We start from the raw sequence: 19,015 nt of genomic DNA on the forward strand, positions 1-19,015 counted from the left end.
GGGCGGCCCTGCAATCTGCGCCTTGTTTGTAAAAGAGCTCTCAACAGTCCAGCTGACATCCCTGGTCAGTGGCATAGCTAGAATCCATGTCAGTTTGGCAGAGAAATAGCCCCCAATTTCCCTGCTGTGGTCTCAGGCGAAATAACAGCTGATGGGAGCCTAGTGCAGGTAGAGTGATCTCAGCCCATTGACTCCTTCAGAATTAACAAATGCCTGACCGGGATCCCTTGGTCCATTGGAAACAGACTTATGAGTAAGGCTTCCTTTCCTTGTAAGAAGCCGGCCTGGATTTCTGGTCTTAGTTCATAGAAGATTAGGGTTGGAAGAAACCTCAGGAGGTCATCTAGTCCAACCCCCTCCTCAAAGCAGGACCAATCCCCCACTAAATCATCCCAGCCAGGGCTTTATCAAGCCAGGCCTTAAAAACCTCTAAGGAAGGAGATTCCACCATCTCCCTAGGTAACCCATTCCAGTGCTTCACCACCCTCCTAATGAAAAAGTTTTTCCTAATATCCAACCTACACCTCCCCCACTGCAACTTGAGACCATTACTCCTTTTTCTGTCATCTGCTACCACTGAGAACAGTCTAGATTCATCCTCTTTGGAACCCCCTTTCAGGTAGTTAAAAGCAGCTATCAAATCCCCCCTCATTCTTCTCTTCTGCAGACTAAATAAACCCAATCCCCTAAGCCTGTCCTCATAAGTCATGTGCCCTAGCCCCCGATCATTTTTGTTGCCCTCCGCTTGACTCTCTCCATTTTGTCCACATCCTTTCTGTAGTAGGAGCCCCAAAACAGGATGCAATACTCCAGATGTGCCCTCACTAGTGCCTAATAGAGGGGAATAATGATATCCTTCGATCTGCTGGCAACGCTCCTACTAAGGCAGCCCAAGATGCCGTTAGTTTTCTCCGCAACAAGAAAACACTGTTGACTCATCTCTAGCTTCTCATCCACCGTAATCCCCAAGTCCTTTTCTGCTGAACTGCCATTTATCCAGTCGGTCCCCAGCCTGTAGCAGTGGTGGGATTCTTTCATCCCAAGTGCAGGACTCTGCACTTCTCTTGTTGAACCTCATCAGATTTCTTTTGGCCCAATTCTGCAACTTATCTAGGTCAGTCTGGACCCTATCCCTACCCTCCAGCAAAGCTACCTCTCCCCCCCCCAGCTTAGTGTCATCTGCAAACTTGCTGAGGATGCAATCCATCCCATCATCCAGATCATTAATGAAGATGTTGAACAAAATGGGCGCCAGAACTGACCCCTAGGGCACTCCGCTTGATACTGGCTACCAACTGGACATAGAGCCGTTGCTCGCTACCCATTGAGCCCGATGATCTAGCCAGCTTTCTGTCCCCCTTATAGTCCGTACATCCAATCCATACTTTTTTAACTTGCTTGCTTGCTGTCAACAGCTTTGCTAAAGTCAACATATATCACGTCCACCGTTTTCCCCATATCCACAGAGCCAGTTATCTCATCCTAGAAGGCAATCAGGTTGGTGAGGCATGACTTGCCCTTGGTGAGTCCATGTTGACTGTTCCTGATCACCTTCCTCTCCTCCAAGTGCTTCAAAATGGATTCCTTGAGGATCTGATCCATGATTTTTCCAGGGACTGAGGTGAGGCTGACCAGTCTGTAGTTCCCTGGATTCTCTTTCTTCTCTTATTTAAAGATGGGCACTATATTTGCCTTTTTCCAATTGTCAGGGACCTCCCTCAATCGCCACGAATTTTCAAAGATAGTGGCCAATGGCTCTGCAATCACATCAGCCAACTTTCTCAGCACCCTCGGTTGCATTAGATCTGTCCCCATGGACCTGTGCATGTCCAGCTTTTCTAAATAGCCCTTAACCTGTTCTTTCACCAGTGAGGGCTGCTCACCTCCTCCCTATTCTGTGTTGCCCAGTGCAGCAGTCTGGAAGCTGATCTTGGCTGTGAAGGCCAAGGCAAAAAAAAAAAAAAAGCATTGAGTACTTCAGCTTTTTCCACATCATTTGTCACTAGGTTGCCTCCTCCATTCAGTAAGGGTCCCACACTTTCTCTGACCTTTTTCTTGTTGCTAACATACCTGTAGAAACCCTCCTTGTTACCCTTCACATCCCTTGCTAGCTGCAACTCCAATTGTGCTTTAGCCTTCCTAATTACACCGCTGCATGCTTGACTAGTATTTTTATACTTCTCCCTACTCATCTGTTCAAGTTTCCACTTCTTGTAAGCTTCCCTTTTGTGTTTAAGCTCACCAAAGATTTCTCTGTTAAACCAAGCTGGTCGCCTGCCATATTTGCTATTCTTTCTGCATATTGGGATGGTTTGTTCCTGCACCCTCAGTGAGGCTTCTTTAAAGTACATCCAACTCTCCTGGACTCTTTTCCCCCTCATATTAGTCTCCCAGGGGATCCTGCCCATCAGTTCCCTGAGGGAATCAAAGTCTGCTTTTCTGAAGTCCATGGTCCGTATTTTGCTGCTCTCCTTTCTTCCTTTTGGCTGGATCTGAACTCGACCATTTCATGGTCACTGCTGCCCAGATTGCCACCCACTTCTAGTTCCCCTACCAATTCTTCCCTGTTTGTGAGGAGAAGGTCAAGAGGAGCACAGCCCCTCGTTGATATTCCTTTAGCACTTGCACCAGGAAGTTGTCCCCACTCTCCAGAAACTTTCTGGATTGTCTGTGCACTGTTGTTGTGCTCTCCCAGCAGATGTCAGGGTAATTGAAGTCCCCCATGAGAACCAGGGCCTATGATCTGTAAACTTCTGTTAGATGTCTGAAGAAAGCCTTGTCTACCACATCCACCTGGTCTGGTGGTCTATAGCAGACGCCCACCACGACACCACCCTTGTTGCTCTCGCCTCTAAACTTAACCCAAAGACTCTCAACAGGCTTTTCCCCAGTTTCATACTGGAGCTCTGAGCAGTCATAATGCTCTCTTACATACAGTACAATTCCTCCACCTTTTCTTCCACATTTTTATATCCGTGCAGGGCTCTACTGATCAGCGCCTTTATCTCCCTCCCAGCGCCTCCTGCCCCGCTGTGGATCAGCTGTTTAGCGGTGTGCAGGAGGCCCTGGGAGGGGGAGGAGCAAGGGCGGGGTGCGCTCGACGGATGGGGTGGAGCGGGGTGGGGTGGGGGCATGGCCTGGGGCAGAGCAGGGGTTGAGCACCCCCTGGGAAGAGACAAAGTCGGTGCCTGTGGACCCGAGGGCTACTAACAAATGCCTCCAGGGCGGCTGCCCTCTTCGTAAGCCGCACGTGTGTCTCTGCGCCGTCTCCATGGGGTGTATGAGTTCCAGCATGCCACCTGGGGGCTGGAGATTTACCATAGTGCAGAGGGAGGAGAGCCATGAGTATCCTGGGCAAAAAAATGAGGAAAAAATCAGTAAAATCTGGGCCTCCAACATGTTGTGGTTTTAAGGGGGCCCCTCATGGCCTGCCAGGCACTGGGCTACTGCCTTTAGCCCCTCACGGAGTCCTCCTTGTGCACATAATCTGAAAGGCCTGATTCTGAGTGCCCTGCGGATGGGGGGAGTGCATTGGGCCATCCTGCCCTCCCTGATGCCCTCCACAACTACAGCCTGGCTGCCATGGGGTGAGTGTAAGGGGGCAAGGCCTGGCCAGCATCTCCCGGCCCACAAGGGAGTGTCTGATTGGAACAGGGCTGCGGCTACCATCCTGCCCTTGGCACCCCAGAAAGTTCAGACCAGGGGGAGCAGAGGCGAAGGTGCAGCAAAAGCCCAAAGCAACTTTGTGAAGCAGTCACGTCATGAAGCAGATGGGGTTTTAATGGAGAGGGAACTGGTTGGCTGTGCCGTGTTCTAGCCAGTCCCCTGAACAGGTTGGCAGCAGAGCAGGTGTCAGGACCGGCCTCCAAACATCAGCGAAGACCAGCAGCCTCTGCACACTTGCAGATAGTGACTCCTCAGAGAAGCCCCCACGGCCAGCTCGGCATGCCCCACGTCAGTCACTCCAGGCCTGGCTTCTAGAGATGCAGAGCACCCACAGCCTCAGCTGGGGTCAAACTCAGCACCTCTGACAATGAGACCTCGCAGCTTCAGCAAACTACGTGCACTGTACTGCTGACCCCATACCTGCCTACAGCCAGTCCTGAAAAGGTCTGGCGGTGCTTTCAGTTGGTTTTTGGCCTGCCCTCTTCCTCAGGCATTTCACCGGACCACTGGTATCTAGTATATCTGAGCAGTTTTTAAACTATCAGCACAGTAATTCCTTCCCTGCTTTCAGTGACCCCAGACAATGCCAGATCTCCAACATTGCAGAGCTGCCTTTCTTACAGCTCACCTGAGCAGGCCCCATCTCTCTCTCCATCACTATATTGGTTCTGGGGCCTAGATCCATGGCAGCCATTGCTATGCACCACCAGAAGTAAAGAGACTTTGGAGGCTTCCATGAGAACTCCCCTAGAAGTCCAAGTGTTGGGCCAAATGCAGGCAGGTGTATGCACTAACCCCACCCGCAGACTCAACACCAGGCCATTATCAGAAACAATTGTAAACACACACATGAAAGGGGATCACGTATCAATGCTGATGTGGCGTTAAAATACCAGTGTTCAGACAAACAGTGCAGCTGCAGTGTGAATGGCCCCACGAGACAATTTTTGTGTCAGCCCTCGTCATTTTCCTGTTTGCAAATTGTCCATGAAATGGCCAGGATTCCTAAAAATTTGGTTGTTATGCATCATAGTTGGACAGGTAAATTATATGAACGTACATCCGCCTACAGGCTGTTTGCCAACTGTCCCCGGTTCTCTTGTCAGTAGGGCCCTACCAAATTCACGGCCGTGAAAAACGTGTCACAGACTGTGAAATCTGGTCTCCCCCCATGAAATCTGGTCTTTTGTGTGCTTTTACCCTATACTATACAGATTTCACGGGGGAGACCAGCATTTCTCAAATTGCAGGTCCTGAGCCAAAAGAGGGTTTCAGGGGGGTTGCAAGGTTATTTGGGGGAGGGGGAGTCACGGTATTGCCACCCTTACTCCTGAGCTGCCTTCATTGCTGGGTGGCCAGAGAGGGGCAGCTGTTGTCCGGGTGACCAGCTCTGAAGGCAGTGCCCCCCCAGCAGCAGTGTGGAAGTAATGGTGGCAATACCATCTGATGCCATTCTTACTTCTGCTCTGCTCCCTTCAGAGCTGGGCTGCCAGAGAGTGGTGGCAGCTGACTGAAGGCCCAACTCTGCAGGCAGCAGCGCAGAAATAAAGGTGGCAATACCATGCCGTGCCATCCTTACTTCTGCGCTGCTGCTGGTGGCAGCTCTGCCTTCAGAGCTGGGATCCCAGCCAGCAGCTGCTGCTCTCCAGCCACCCAGCTCTGAAGGCAGTGCCGCCACCAGCAGCAGCGCAGAAATAAAGGTAGCAGTACTGCAAACCTCGCTACAACTCCTTTTTGGGTCAGGACCCCTACAATTACAACACCATGAAATTTCAGATTTAAATAGCTGAAATCATGAAATTTATGATTTTTAAAATCCTTTGACCATGAAATTGATCAAAATGGACGATGAATTTGGTAGGGTGCGAGGGATAGCTCAGTGGTTTGAGCATTGGCCTGCTAAATCCAGGGTTGTGAATTCAATCCTTGAGGGGGCCATTTAGGGATCTGGGGCAAAAATTGGGGATTGATCCTGCTTTGAGCAGGGGGTTGGACTAGATGACCTCCTGAGGTCCCTTTCAACCCTGATATTCTATGATTCTACTTATCAGCACTCAGTGTGACGAATTCCATTTGATTGGGCTCTGGTCATGGACTCTATAAAGATTAGATCATCCAATCAGAGAATAAAGAGGAGCAGTGACAGAAAAAATCTTTGGGGTGTTGTATGTCTCAGAGAGAGTGGAGGGAGCAGAAGTGCAAGATTGGGACATTTTCAGACTTTAAAGGCCTTTTCCCATTTTCTTTTGCACAAGAAAGAGCATTTGGCTCAGATTTAGAAATAGCTGTGGTCCTGCCTGGCTGAGGGCTGTCTAGCAGACTGACATTTCATTTCCTTTTGTCACAATAACACCAAGTGATTGTTGCTTCTTGGCTCCCCCATATCTCCCTGGTGATGGCTGTCCCCATGTCAGCAGCTCTTTGGCCCCCCACTAACACTGTGCCATTGTGGCTGGTGCTACGTGTAGTGATTCCATAGGGAAGTTGTCCTGAGGTACTGTCACCCCGCCACCATTCAGCCTCAGTCTCTGACTGCACAGCAGGCACCTTACTCCATGTTCTGAGGCTGGATCACATGCACCAGGACCCCAGGCAACTTTCCGTTACTCCTACTTCTCCAGCCCCTCACTGAGTGATGATCACTCCATTTGGTTGGCTTTGTCACTCCCTTAGGCTCCCCCTGCTGCCTCCCAACAGCCTCCCGCTCAAAGACATAAACCTGTTAGACATGGGGCAGCTGTGCGAGCTCCCCCCGTGTGAATCACCTCATGCGTTCCTGGATTCCAATATTTGGACTAATGCTCAAGGGAATAAAACACCAGTCACTTAAATATTCTTGGGGAAATGAATACAAACCAGCCCAGCCATGGGAAGATTGAGTCATGGGTCAGGTTTTGAGAAGAGCCATCATCACTGTGATATCATCTTTGGATTTTGGTAGCTCCTAGGAGCCTCAGTCATGGACCAGGACCCTGTGGTATTAGGCATTGTACAAATACTTAACAAAAAGCTGGGCCCTGCCCCCAAGAGCTCACTGGGACCAGATCCAGCAGTTCCCATTGTGACACTCACAGCCAGATTTTCACAAGAGAGCAGCACCCAGTGCCCTAGGCTCTTCTGAACATCAAACCATATTGGGGCCAAAATGGCAACTGGGCTCTTCTGCCCATTTAGCCATTAGCCAACCCAATCATGAGTAAACTTTCCTGCCCTCTGCCTGGCTCTCTGTCTGACAAGCCAGGGGACATAATGGGGGATGGTGGTGTGGGTGAAGAACCATGTAGCAACACTTAGTGTGGCTGTTCTGGATGTGGTGTGAATGCTCCTTCTGGTGTAGAGATGGTGTGAGTGCCTCTAGCCCTGTTGCTGGCACATGACGCTGTGTGTATTTCTGTGTTTTAATTTCTAGCTTTCTGCTCACCGCATCATGTCACTTTTTCCCAACTGCCTTTCTTTTCTCTATCTTTCTTTTCCTTCTTCCTGTCCACGTGTCCATCCCTCCCTCTGTCCCCCTTCCCTGCCCCATAGACATGACCGACTTTGAGAACAATAATGGTAACCGTAGCCTGGCAGAACTGAGTCAACGCCCTGACAATCTCTCCACAGTGACCAATGCCTTAGTGGGGATGAGCCCGTCCTCCTCGCTTTCAGCCTTGTCCAGCCGAGCTGCCTCCGTCTCTAGCCTCCATGAACGCATCATGTTTGCTCCGGGCAGTGAAGAGGCCATTGAGAGGCTGAAGGTAAGAGCCTGAGGATGCTGACATCATGCTTTATGGAGATTGGGGAAGATGAAACACACTTGATCTGGCAACAGATCCATTTTATATTCCCATGGTGGCATTTGAACCTGCGGATAGCGACTGTAACAGCCCAGGCTCTGCGATTATTATTTGTGCGCCTCCTAGATTATCTGCAGCCTCCTGCTTCTTACAAAGTAATGAAATCAAATGAAGACAGCAGGTACTTTGACAAGGATACTTTGTGGAGTCCAGGCCCCCAAGATGACCTTCTAGAGATTTCCCCACAGGTTTAGAAAGCCTCCAGAAGCTCAATTCTTCAAGTGCTTGCACATGCCATTCCAAGTTAGGTGTGTGCACACCTTGAGCATCACTGTTGGAATTTTTTTCCTAGTGGTATCTGTTGGGCCGGCTCTGGTGCCCCGTGATGCTGTGCTCTCATAGTGCCAGTATAAGGGGCCGTGCTGAGCCCGCGTTCCTCAGTTCCTTCTTACTGCCCGTAACTGCTGTTGGAACTCCCCTCTTTGCCTTGGCAAAGTTTTTCATAGTGGTTTTTTGCTTAGCTTTTATTGTAAATAGTTGTTAGTTAAGTAGTTTAAGTAGTTTTTAGTAAGTCTAGTATAGAAATTGGGACACCTCTCCTTGTCTGGAGAGGTGTTCCTCCTTCTGGGTGCCGGGGCATGCCTTAGTCTCCAGGGTTTACACCTGGCTCCACCTGTGGGAAGCCTATGCCCAACAGCAGCCCTCTCTTGAGCTGTCTTAAGTGTTTGGGATTGTGAGAAGGATACAGAAAAGATCGTTGCCAAATTTGTTGTGAGTTTAAGCCCACACACTCAAAAAATCTGGGCAGCAAGACTGAAAGTCCTCCTGATGGAGGCAGTATTGAGACCCACCTCGGAGCTGGGATCTGACTCGGCATGAGCACATCATCTTCAGAGCGCAGTGCACCTCCCACTGCTAGGGGCTCTCAGCATTGCTCCTCATCACCAGTGCCCAAGAAGAAGCATTGCGGGCATGGTGAGAAGAGCTGTTCTTCCGCACCAAAGGGAGACAGAAGGGCAGACAAGTCAAGAGCTGCGGACAGGGATAGGGCGAGACCCGCACCGCACTGCTCCCCCGTTTCTGGCACCGCAGCAGCCACTGACACTGTCGCTTGCGCCAGCACCACAAACCCTCAGGAGGTCATCCAACCCCCTGCTCAAAGCAAGGCTGATCCCTAATTTTTTGCCCCAGATCCCTAAATGGCCCCCTCAAGGATTGAACTCACAACCCTGGGTTTAGCAGGCCAATGCTCAAACCACTGAGCTATCCCTCCCCCACTGCCTTGGTCCCCATGCTCCTTCTCCTCTTCAAAAATCAGACTCTGGTTCTGGCTCCTCACCTCGCCGCCATGGCCAAGGCCACATTCGCCACCCATCAGCATTGTCGGGAGCTCCGGGAGCCATGATGCCCTAGAACACTTGGCCCCTGGGCTCCGGCACTGGTACAGTGGCCTTTTTGGGCGGTTTGGCCTGGGTCAAGGCACCAGCTGTAGGCATTCCAACTCTGTCTACTCTGAGAGTAGGATGCCACTGGTACTGCGTGATGACACACTGCCACCTATCACTGGTATCGATAGTAGGACTGGCCTGAGCACTGCGCTTGGCACCAAATCTGGAGCACATCCCAGTACCAAAGCCAGTACTGAGGCTGGTATTGATCAGCACGAGCAGGCTTCCCAAGGGGAGGATATAGTGGAGGCTATGGCAGTGCATGCCTTCTCTTCGTCTTCACCTGATGATAAACTAATGGAGAAGGGGACATCCCTGCTTCAGGATGACCTGAGGGCCACCCAGGACTCATTAAATCGGGTGGCATCTAATCTGGGCCTGCAGGCAGAAGTTGTCAAGGAGCCTTCTGACAGCTTCTTGGACAATTTGTCAGCAGCGACTTGTGCAAAGGTTGCTCTATTCCTATATGAGGCCATTATGGGACCTATTAAGACGCTCTGACAGAACCCAGCTTCCTTCGCTCCTACTGCCAAGAGGACAGAGTGGAAGTACTTTGTGCTAGCCAAGGGTTGTGAGTTTTTATTTTCTCACCCCGCACCCCCAGATCACTCGTTGTGGCGGCTGCCAAGAAGAAGGACTGTCAGGGCCAGCCAGGGTCCACACTGAAGATGAAGAAGCCCCTGAAGCTCAACCTACTGGGCAGGAAAGCCAACTCCACTGGGGTGGAGGGTAAGAAGGGCTTCAACTTCACATAGCGAACCAGCAGGCAGTGCTGGGCCACTATGACTTTAAACGAGTGGGAAGCAACGAACAAGTCCAAAGACAGACTTCTCCGTGATAGCCAGCAGGAGTTCTCCACCCTTGTGGAGGAGGGCAAGATGGGAGCCTCTCTGCAGGCAGCCCTGGATGCCATGGACTCTGTGGCTACATCTATGGCCACGGCAGTTACCATGCACAGGAGCTCATGGTTACAGGCGCCAGAGTGCCCACAGGAAGTACACCAGACCTTGCAAGACCTGCCTTTTGAGGGGCCCTTGCTTTTTTCAGAGCAAACTGATGCCAGACTGCATACCCTAAAAGATTTGTAGGGCAACTCTGAAGTCCCTGGGCCTGCATTCTCCAGCACAACCCAGGAGACCATATAGGCTGCAGCATTATGGGGATTTCTATGCCCAGCTAGCCAGGCATGATCAGCAGAGAAAGAGGAATAAGGGCCACCCACCGTCCTCGCTCTCGGAGTGGTCAGTAAGAAGAAACTGAGGGACGCGGACTTGGCAGAGCTCAGCAGGGCCCCTTGTACCGATGCTGTGAACGTTTGGCACCAGGGGGCACTGGAACCAGCTCGATGGATACCACTAGGGGAAAAAATTGACAGCGATGCTCAGGGCACGCACACACCTAACTCAGAATGGACATGTGCAACCCATCTCAAAGAACAACAGTCACAAAAAGGTTAGTAACCATCTTTTTCGAGGCCAAACATTTCAAAAGCAACCCAGGATTTTCAGTGCCCAATTTTGAACACCTTAAAGAGTGAAATTCAAATTTAGAGATTTTCAGAGGGAGGGTGCTTAAAGTTGTCTAAAAATCAGGGTTCTCTAAAGCATTGCAACTTAAAATTGAGGCACCCTGTAGCAGGGCGGTGACTCACCAGCATGGCACCTCCTGCTGGTCATCCAGGGAATTAGCTTTTCCAGTCTCTGGAGCACCCTCTGTAGGCCAATGTCCCGCTGGCCCCATGTCCCTCCCAGACCCTAGTGCCCCTTTACCTTGGGTGCTGCCCCCAAGCAGTACCCCCACAGATCTGGGTCTCCCCTCCCCAGTGAACCCCCAAACCTCTATCCCCACCTCACCTCAGTCTATGGCTACTGCCAGTCAGCATCTAGCCCCCATTCACTGCAGCAGACTGCAGTATACAAGCCATTCATCGTTGGCAAAAGGGGGTTTGGCCTGCAGCCTCTGCAACCCCAGTACCTAGTTTGGCCTTGCACAGAGCCTGCAGTCTGGGGAGTTGCTAGCTGGGAGCTCCTCTCACCTTTCCCCAGCCCTGCTCTGTTGCCTGCACCCATGGCTCCCAGACAGCTAGGTCCTTCTCCCTCAAAAGCTGGAGGGAGAGTGTCTAGCTCCTGGCTCATAGCCCTTTTATCAGGTTCAGCTGAGGTCTGATTGGGGTGTGGCCCAGCAGAGCCATCAGGCTGCAGTTTGGGCCCAGTTCTGCCCAGCTCTGAATGGCAGGTCTGAGGGTCATCTGCTTTCCTAACATGTTGTCTTCAAATACTGTGACTGGTGTAAGGGTTTGTTGAAAAACCTCTTACCCTGCCTTTTCCCTGAGGGATGCTTTATATTGAAACCAGCCTGGAACTGGGATTCACATTCTGCAGCCAGGAGACAGAGCTGTCTCATTTGTGTCCATTATACAAGATCATTGTGTGGTGTGACTGAGTAAATGCCGCTGTGACTGTGACCTCTGTAGAACAGAGGTTCTGGAGCAAAGCCTAAAAGAGCATTTGTAGTTCTGTTACCAAAGGTGACAGCAGTCACAAAATACTAACATTTAAACTCTGCTTGCCAGGAAACAGAGAAGATCATCGCTGAGCTGAACGAGACCTGGGAAGAAAAGTTGCGGAGGACAGAAGCAATCCGCATGGAGAGGTGAGTGTACAGCAGCGATGTTTGCAGGACTTATTCACTCAGTGCCCAGTTCACTTTATGCCACCTTTGTGCCTCCCCTCTGTGGGGGCTGGCTGGGGTCAGTTCATCTGCCTGTGCTGGTTGTAGCAGCATCAGCAGCCAGGAAGAGCCAGGATAGTAAGAGCATTGGGTCGTGCCCCAGTTTCGTCAATAGCATGGCTGGCACTCCTCCTCTACCAGTGACTCCTGTAGGGGGCTTTGCATAGAGCCAGGTATGCTGACACGACACATGCCTGTGATGTGTTCGGTCAGAGACCCCCCTTGGGACTGTCAGCTGACATGCTGAGATTACGTCTGAGCCCATTTTCCCTGCCAGTTTGGGACTCCAGAACCCTGCCTTGTTAAGCCAGATACGCTAGCTTGCTGCAACACAGACCCAGGTCTGGTCCACACCCCCAAAGCTGCAGGCTTTAACCAAAAACTGCTCAGCAGGTCACCTATCTCCAGCACCCAGACACCCAGTTCCCAATGGGATCCAAACCACAAATAAATCCATTTTATTCTGTATGAAGCTTATACAGGGTAAACCCATGAATTGTCCACCCTCTATAACACTCATAGAATCATAGCATATTAAGGTTGGAAGGGACCTCAGGAGGTCATCTACTCCGACCCCCTGCTCAAAGCAGGATCAATCCCCAACTAAATCATCCCAGCCAGAGCTTTGTCAAGCCTGACCTTAAAAATATCTAAGGAAGGAGATTCCACCACCTCCCTAGGTAACTCATTCCAGTGTTTCACCACCCTCCTAGTGAAAAAGTTTTTCCTAATATCCAACCTAAACTTCCCCCACTGCAACTTGAGACCATTAGTCCTTGTTCTGTCATCAGCTACCATTGAGAACAGTCTAGATCCATCCTCTTTGGAACCCCCTTTCAGGTAGTTGAAAGCAGCTATCAAATCCCCCCTCATTCTTCTCTTCCACAGACTAAACAATCCCAGTTCCCTCAGCCTCTCCTCATAAGTCATGTGTTCCAGTCCCCTAATCATTTTTGTTGCCCTCTGCTGGACTCTTTCCAGTTTTTCCACATCCTTCTTGTAGTGTGGGGCCCAAAACTGGACACAGTACTCCAGATGAGGCCCCGCCAATGTCGAATAGAGGGGAATGATCATGTCCCTCGATCTGCTGGCAATGCCCCTACATATACATCCCAAAATGCTATTGGCCTTCTTGGCAACAAGGGCACACTGTTGACTCATATCCAGCTTCTTGTCCACTGTAACCCCTAGGTCCTTTTCTGCAGAACTGCTGCCGAGCCATTCGGTTCCTAGTCTGTAGCGGTGCATGGGATTCTTCTGTCCTAAGTGCAGGACTTTGCACTTGTCCTTGTTGAACCTCATCAGATTTCTTTTGGCCCAATCGTCTAATTTGTCTAGGTCCCTCTGTATCCTATCCCTACCCTCCAGCGTATGTACCTCTCCTCCCAGTTTAGTGTCATCTGCAAACTTGCTGAGGGTGCAATCCACACCATCCTCCAGATCATTAATGAAGATATTGAACAAAACCGGCCTGAGGACTGACCCTTGGGGCACTCCACTTGATACCGGCTGCCAACTAGACATGGAGCTATTGATCACTACTCATTGAGCCCGACAATCTAGCCAACTTTCTATCCACCTTATAGTCCATTCATCCAGCCCATACTTCTTTAACTTTCTGGCCAGAATACTGTGGGAGACCGTGTCAAAAGCTTTGCTAAAGTCAAGGAACAACTCGTCCACCACTTTCCCCTCATCCACAGAGCCAGTTATCTCGTCATAGAAGGCAATTAGATTAGTCAGGCATGACTTGCCCTTGGTGAATCCATGCTGACTGTTCCTGATCACTTTCCTCTCCTCTAAGTGCTTCAGAATTGATTCCTTGATGACCTGCTCCATGATTTTTCCAGGGACTGAGGTGAGGCTGACTGGCCTATAGTTCCCAGAATCCTCCTTCTTCCCTTTTTTAAAGAGATAGAGAGATATGCACAGCTGTTTGCTCCCACAGGTATTAATCACTTACTCTGGCTTAATTAATAAGCAAAAGTTTTCACCTAAGATGTCTGCTGAAACTAACAAGGACTGTACCGGGGAAAGGATTGGACCCAGACTAGGAAGCAGTCTAGTCTGTGAAAGAAGCTTATTGGAACATCTCTGAGGGTGAGATTTTACCTGTAATCAATAAAATCAATTAAGTATAAAAAGTAGGATTTAAGTGATTTCAAGAAATGATAAAACAAAGTAAGTCTCCAAGCAAAATAAAGCAAAAACACGCAAGTCTAAGCCTAATACATTAAGAGACTGATTATGGGGAAAATCTCACCCTCAGAGATGTTCCAATAAGCTTCTTTCACAGACTAGACTCCTTCCTAGTCTGGGCCCAATCCTTTCCCTGGTACAGTCCTTGTTAGTTTCTGTAGACATCTTAGCTGAAAACTAGGGTTTTTTTCATGACTGGCAGCCCCTTTTGTTCTGTTCGCCCCATTTTATAACTTTGGCACAAGGCAGGAATATTTTGTCTCTCTGGGTCCCCACCCCTCCTTCTAAATGGAAAAGCACCAGGTTTAAGATGGATTCCAGTATCAGGTGACATGTTCACATGTCCTGTGAGACCCTCGCCTCCATTCTTCCAGGGCGGGCCCACATGCACTCAGGAAGGTTTGCAAGTAAACATACCACTTACAACCAATTGTCCTAGTCAATGGGAGCCATCAAGCTTCCAAACCACCATTAATGGCCCACACTTTGCATAATTACAGTAGGACCTCAGAGTTATACTTCATATTCCTAGTTTCAGATACCAGAATGATACATTCATACAAATAGGATGAACACACTCAGTAGATTATAAGCTTTGTAATTATATCTTACAAGAGATCTTTTGCATAAAGCATATTCCAGTTACATTATATTCACACTAATAAGCATATTTCCATAAAACATTATGGAGTGCATTGTCACAATGCCCATAGCCCCTTTTCCGGAGGCAGTCAGAGGTGAGGGGACAGGTGCATTTTAGAAATGAATGAGATGAGAGAAAGAGAAGATAATGTCTCCGTACAACCATTTCAATACAGTGATCAGCCCTCCAAAAGGAAGAGGTGGATGGTCTTGTTGGTAAGGCACCAAATCAGTCTACAAGCTTTCTTCATGACCTCCTATAAAACATTTAATCTCTCTCTGCCTTGATTTCCCTCATCTGTAACACGGAGCTAATAGTACTATCCTGCTTCACAGCTGAGTCTTACTTCATTAACATTTATAAGACACTTTGAGATCCTCAAATAGCTGGCACTAGCTAAATATTATAAATGGAATGTCTGCCTTAATTTAGAGGGCTTCAAGGAAATGGAATTACTGAAATCATTAATATTCTTTATTGATGTAATTGTTTAATTGAACTCTCATGATGGGGGTCATTTTCCTAAGCACTGTACAAATATCTAACAAAGCCCATAGCTAGTCTGTGTAAACATATGTTCCTCTCATGGTTACCCTCCTCCATCTTTGCCCTCCTCCTTCCACTTGATTCGCCTTGTTTCCAATTGAACTGTGAGCGCTTTGAGGCAGGGTCTGTGTCTGTGCAGCCCTTAGCACAGTGGGATCCTGATCTCAGTTGGTTTCTCTAGGGGCTGCTCTGATGCAAAAAACTAACAACACAGGTTGTTTTGACAGACTTTTGCTTTTGCTGTTGCTCAGGGAAGCTTTGCTGGCAGAAATGGGCGTGGCCATGAGAGAAGATGGAGGCACGCTGGGTGTTTTCTCTCCAAAAAAGGTAGGTGGGATTTCTTTAATCTCTTCCATCAGACCAATCAGATCCTTCTAAAAATATACCTACTGCCCGGCAGCAGCACTTGGAAAATACCTCCCTGCTAAATTCCTATTAGTCCAACTCATTTCTGATTAGCACCGAGACATGTGAACTGACCCGTCTAGCTCAGTGGGTATTGACTTTGAAACATAAAAATGATGCTTTAAACATCAACCCTGTTCACTGTTTCACTGCTGATTGTTTTAATAGAAACATCCAGCTAATTTTCCCTTCCCTTTCCCAGATTGTGTTATAGTTCTTTTGGCATCCAGCCATTAAGGCCATGAGACAGTGTGCCTCAGTTTCCCCATTCACACACAGCAAACCAGGTTTTTTATGGTTTCTCTGCTGTGATAAGCTTTAAATCCGTTTACAGGTATTAATTGAAAAGTAGCATTATCATAAGGTTTAACATCCGTGTCAAAATTCTTATCCCCAAAACTTAACATTAATACCAAAATTTTTATCTCAGATGTGCGTTTCTAAGTGTCTTTATGATAGCACGTCCTCTGTTCAGATAGTGTAGTTTGAGGTTAGTTTGTTCATTACCCATAGTGTCCTTTGACTCTGTCCCATGTAATCAGTCACTGGCTTTTCCTTCCCTCCAGTGTTCCCCTCTGTGTGGGCTCTTAATTTAATCATGTTTCTGGAATTTTGGTGCCTAGGGTCTGGCAAGATAGGTGTTCAGGGGGATCCTGCACATTGGCTGGCCCTTTGGGGAGCCGTCTCCCAACCCCAGGACTGTAGATATGCAGAAAATCCAGCTCCCCTTTTGGGGTTACCCTCTGTTTCCCCCCTCCCTGCAGCACTGAGTCCCTCCCTGCCCCCAGAGGGCTTTGATCTGTGCTCTCTGGGCTAGGTGTGTTTACCCTTTGATCAGATTCACTTTTTCCCAGCAGCTTTCCCATAACTGCTCTCTGTCTCATCAGCCTGGGGGAAAACACCTCCTTCTCTGTCAGTTGGATCATTCGCATTCTGGCAAACTACCACCTGGCAATTTTCTGGTCCCAACTCCTCTGTTATCACACACATTGGAGCTGCATCTTGATTTAGAGACACAGTTACTTTCCAAAAACTTATCAGAAATAGCATCCTGAAAAACTGGGATCTGGATTGGGGTACCTTTCACCACCCCTTTCTGTGAGACGTCAGCTGTGTGACTGCTCCCCTCCAGGAGGTCAGTTACACAGTTGCTTCTCAAAACCTGGGTCACAGGTGGAGTGACTGGGTGCACAGATGCTGACCCAGCCATCCTCCTAATGTCCTGGGCATCCTGCCCCAAGTGACTAGTGAAGAGACATTCCTGTACCCCCACTATTCCTTTCCCAGTTTTCTCCTCTGGGCCCCTTCCTAAGACACATTTCTCTGTGCCCCTAGGAAGGGTTCTATCTCTTGTTCAGCTGCAGAACTCTGCCAGCTAACAACTGGGACAGTTTCCTTAATCCCTGACAACACCTCTCCTGCCCCTGTGCTTGAGGGCATGTTGCCTTCTGCTGGAAAGGAGCTAGTCTCAGCCCCTCCCATACTTGGAAGCACACTGCCTCCCATACTTGGAAGTCACAGGATTCCTCACCAACCTCGGTGGTTTCTTGGATTCCCTGCCCCTTCTCTGGGCTCTCCTCTGGGACACATTTGTCTATGCTCCCTAGAGCGGGTTTGTCTCTGGTTCAGCTGCGACCTGCTGGCAGCTAGCAACTTGGACAGCTCTCTCCATGGCAGGCATTATACTCCCATCCCTTCCTGATGTGGTGTTGCCTCCAGCTGCGGTGCAGGAGTTGGTCTCAACCACCCTCCCACCTGGAAGGATGTGGCTTCTCCCTGCTGCAGAAGAATCAAGGAGACTCTCTCCCATTCTCTCAGCAGTTCCTGAGACCTTACCCTTTCCTTCGGGGATCTCAGCATAAAACTCCCTCCTGCGGCAGGCAAATACTTTAACCTGAGCTACACGGAAAAAATCATTACCAAGGAGCAGATTGACTAGGAGGTGTTCTATTACCCCCACAGTCAAAACACTTTCCAAACTTTCCCAAACCACATGGTAATCAAGGAATATGCTTTCGTCCACCCCCACAATCTCTGCCATTTGGCCAGGTAGCACACTGGCCTTTAGGACCACACTCTGCTTAACCAGAGAGATCTGGGCCCCTGTATCCCTCTACCCCAAGTACTCCTTGCCATTCATTTGGACAGCCTTAATATGCTCGATATCTGGTTCTGCAGAGGCTAACCTCACAAAACCAATATGATAGATTTCAATTGCTTGGGGGAGTTTCTGTGTTGAGGACAGCAGAACTAACATGAGCTATTGGTTGCCTGCTTCCTCTTAGCACAGGATGCGTATTCCTCAGGTGATCAGTGGAATTACACTGATAGCACCTTTTGGGCTCTTCTGCTTTCACAGGAGATTTGGGATGAGGGTTGGAGGAATGTTTTGGGGTAAGAGAATGTTTAGACTCCCAACCCCCTTCTCTCTTCCCAGGGGCAAAATGGGATCCTCCCTTCCCACCAGTTTTAACCCCCCTTTTCTGTGGCCTGCCCTCAGTTGATGCCTGATGCTGTTAGAAGGCACCAGCTAAAAAAGCCACAGACTTTACATCTTTGTCCCATAGACACTGCTTTACATCAGCCTTACATATGCTTAGGAAATGCTCCTGAACAAGAAGATCAACATTCCCTCAAAACTTACCACCTCTTTACCCCTCACCCATTTTCCCAACAAATCTTTCATTTTGTTTACATATTTCCCATTATTCATGCCAATATCCCTCTTAAGATTCCTAAATGTAACTCTATATGTTTCAGGGGTAATCTGAAAACTTCGCAAAACAGTATCTTTAAATTTACAATAGTCTAAAGCATCTTCAATAGGCATTCCATTGAATTAAGATTCAACTTGATAAGTTTATGGAGGAGAAGGTATGATGGGATAACATGATTTTGGCAATTAATTGATCTTTAACTATTCATGGTAAATAGGCCCAATGGCCTGTGATGGAATGTTAGATGGGGTGGGATCTGAGTTACTACAGAGAATTCTTTCCTGGGTATCTGGCTGATGAATCTTGCCCAGCCAGATTGCCATATTTGGGGTCGGGAAGGAATTTTCCTCCAGGGCAGATTGGAAGAGGCCCTGGGGGGTTTTCACCTTCCTCTGCAGCATGGGGCACAGATTACTTGCTGGAGGATTCTCTTCACCTTGAAGTCTTTAAACCATGAGTTGAGGACTTCAGTAGCTCAAACAAAGGTGAGAGGTTTATTGCAGGAGTGGGTGAGTGAGATTCGGTGGCCTGCATTGTGCAGGAGGTCAGACTAGATGATCATAATGGTCCCTTCTGACCTTAATATCTATAAATATATGAATACATTTCAAGCTTTTCCATTTAATTTTGGAGTTAGGATAGGAACTCTCTTATCATCAGGACAGAAGTGTTCCCATTTGTGGATTTTTGGAGTGATGGGAGTCATTGGGGTCGGAGGGTTCTAGTTCTGCTTCTCTAGCAGGTCCAGTTGGTGTTTTCACTCTCTTTCTCTTTTTTCTCTCTCTCTCTGTTTTTCTTCCACGGCCCTTCTGTGTGCAGCCTCCTCCCTGGCTGCCTCTGTCTCCATAGTTTCCCTGGTCGCAGCTGCTTCTTTGAGCCTCA

General features: G+C 48.9%; 1 protein-coding gene across 4 annotated transcripts in view; it reads left to right on the top strand.

Annotated features, from left to right (window-relative positions):
• KIF1A (kinesin family member 1A) overlaps positions 1–19,015 on the top strand; it is a 223,114-nt gene that overhangs the window by 94,127 nt on the left and 109,972 nt on the right. For 2 of the 4 annotated variants that reach the window (XM_084639637.1, XM_084639635.1), the window contains 3 exons: positions 7,273–7,406; positions 11,466–11,545; positions 15,263–15,338. In XM_084639637.1, the coding sequence (XP_084495763.1) occupies positions 7,273–7,406; positions 11,466–11,545; positions 15,263–15,338 (290 nt within the window). Of the gene's footprint in view, positions 1–7,194; positions 7,407–11,465; positions 11,546–15,262; positions 15,339–19,015 lie in introns of all 4 variants that reach the window. The other 2 variants (XM_084639634.1, XM_084639636.1) reach the window with 1 other exon arrangement.

This window comes from Lepidochelys olivacea, assembly GCF_965140295.1.
Source record: "Lepidochelys olivacea isolate rLepOli2 genome assembly, chromosome: 9".
NCBI lineage: Eukaryota > Metazoa > Chordata > Testudines > Cheloniidae > Lepidochelys > Lepidochelys olivacea.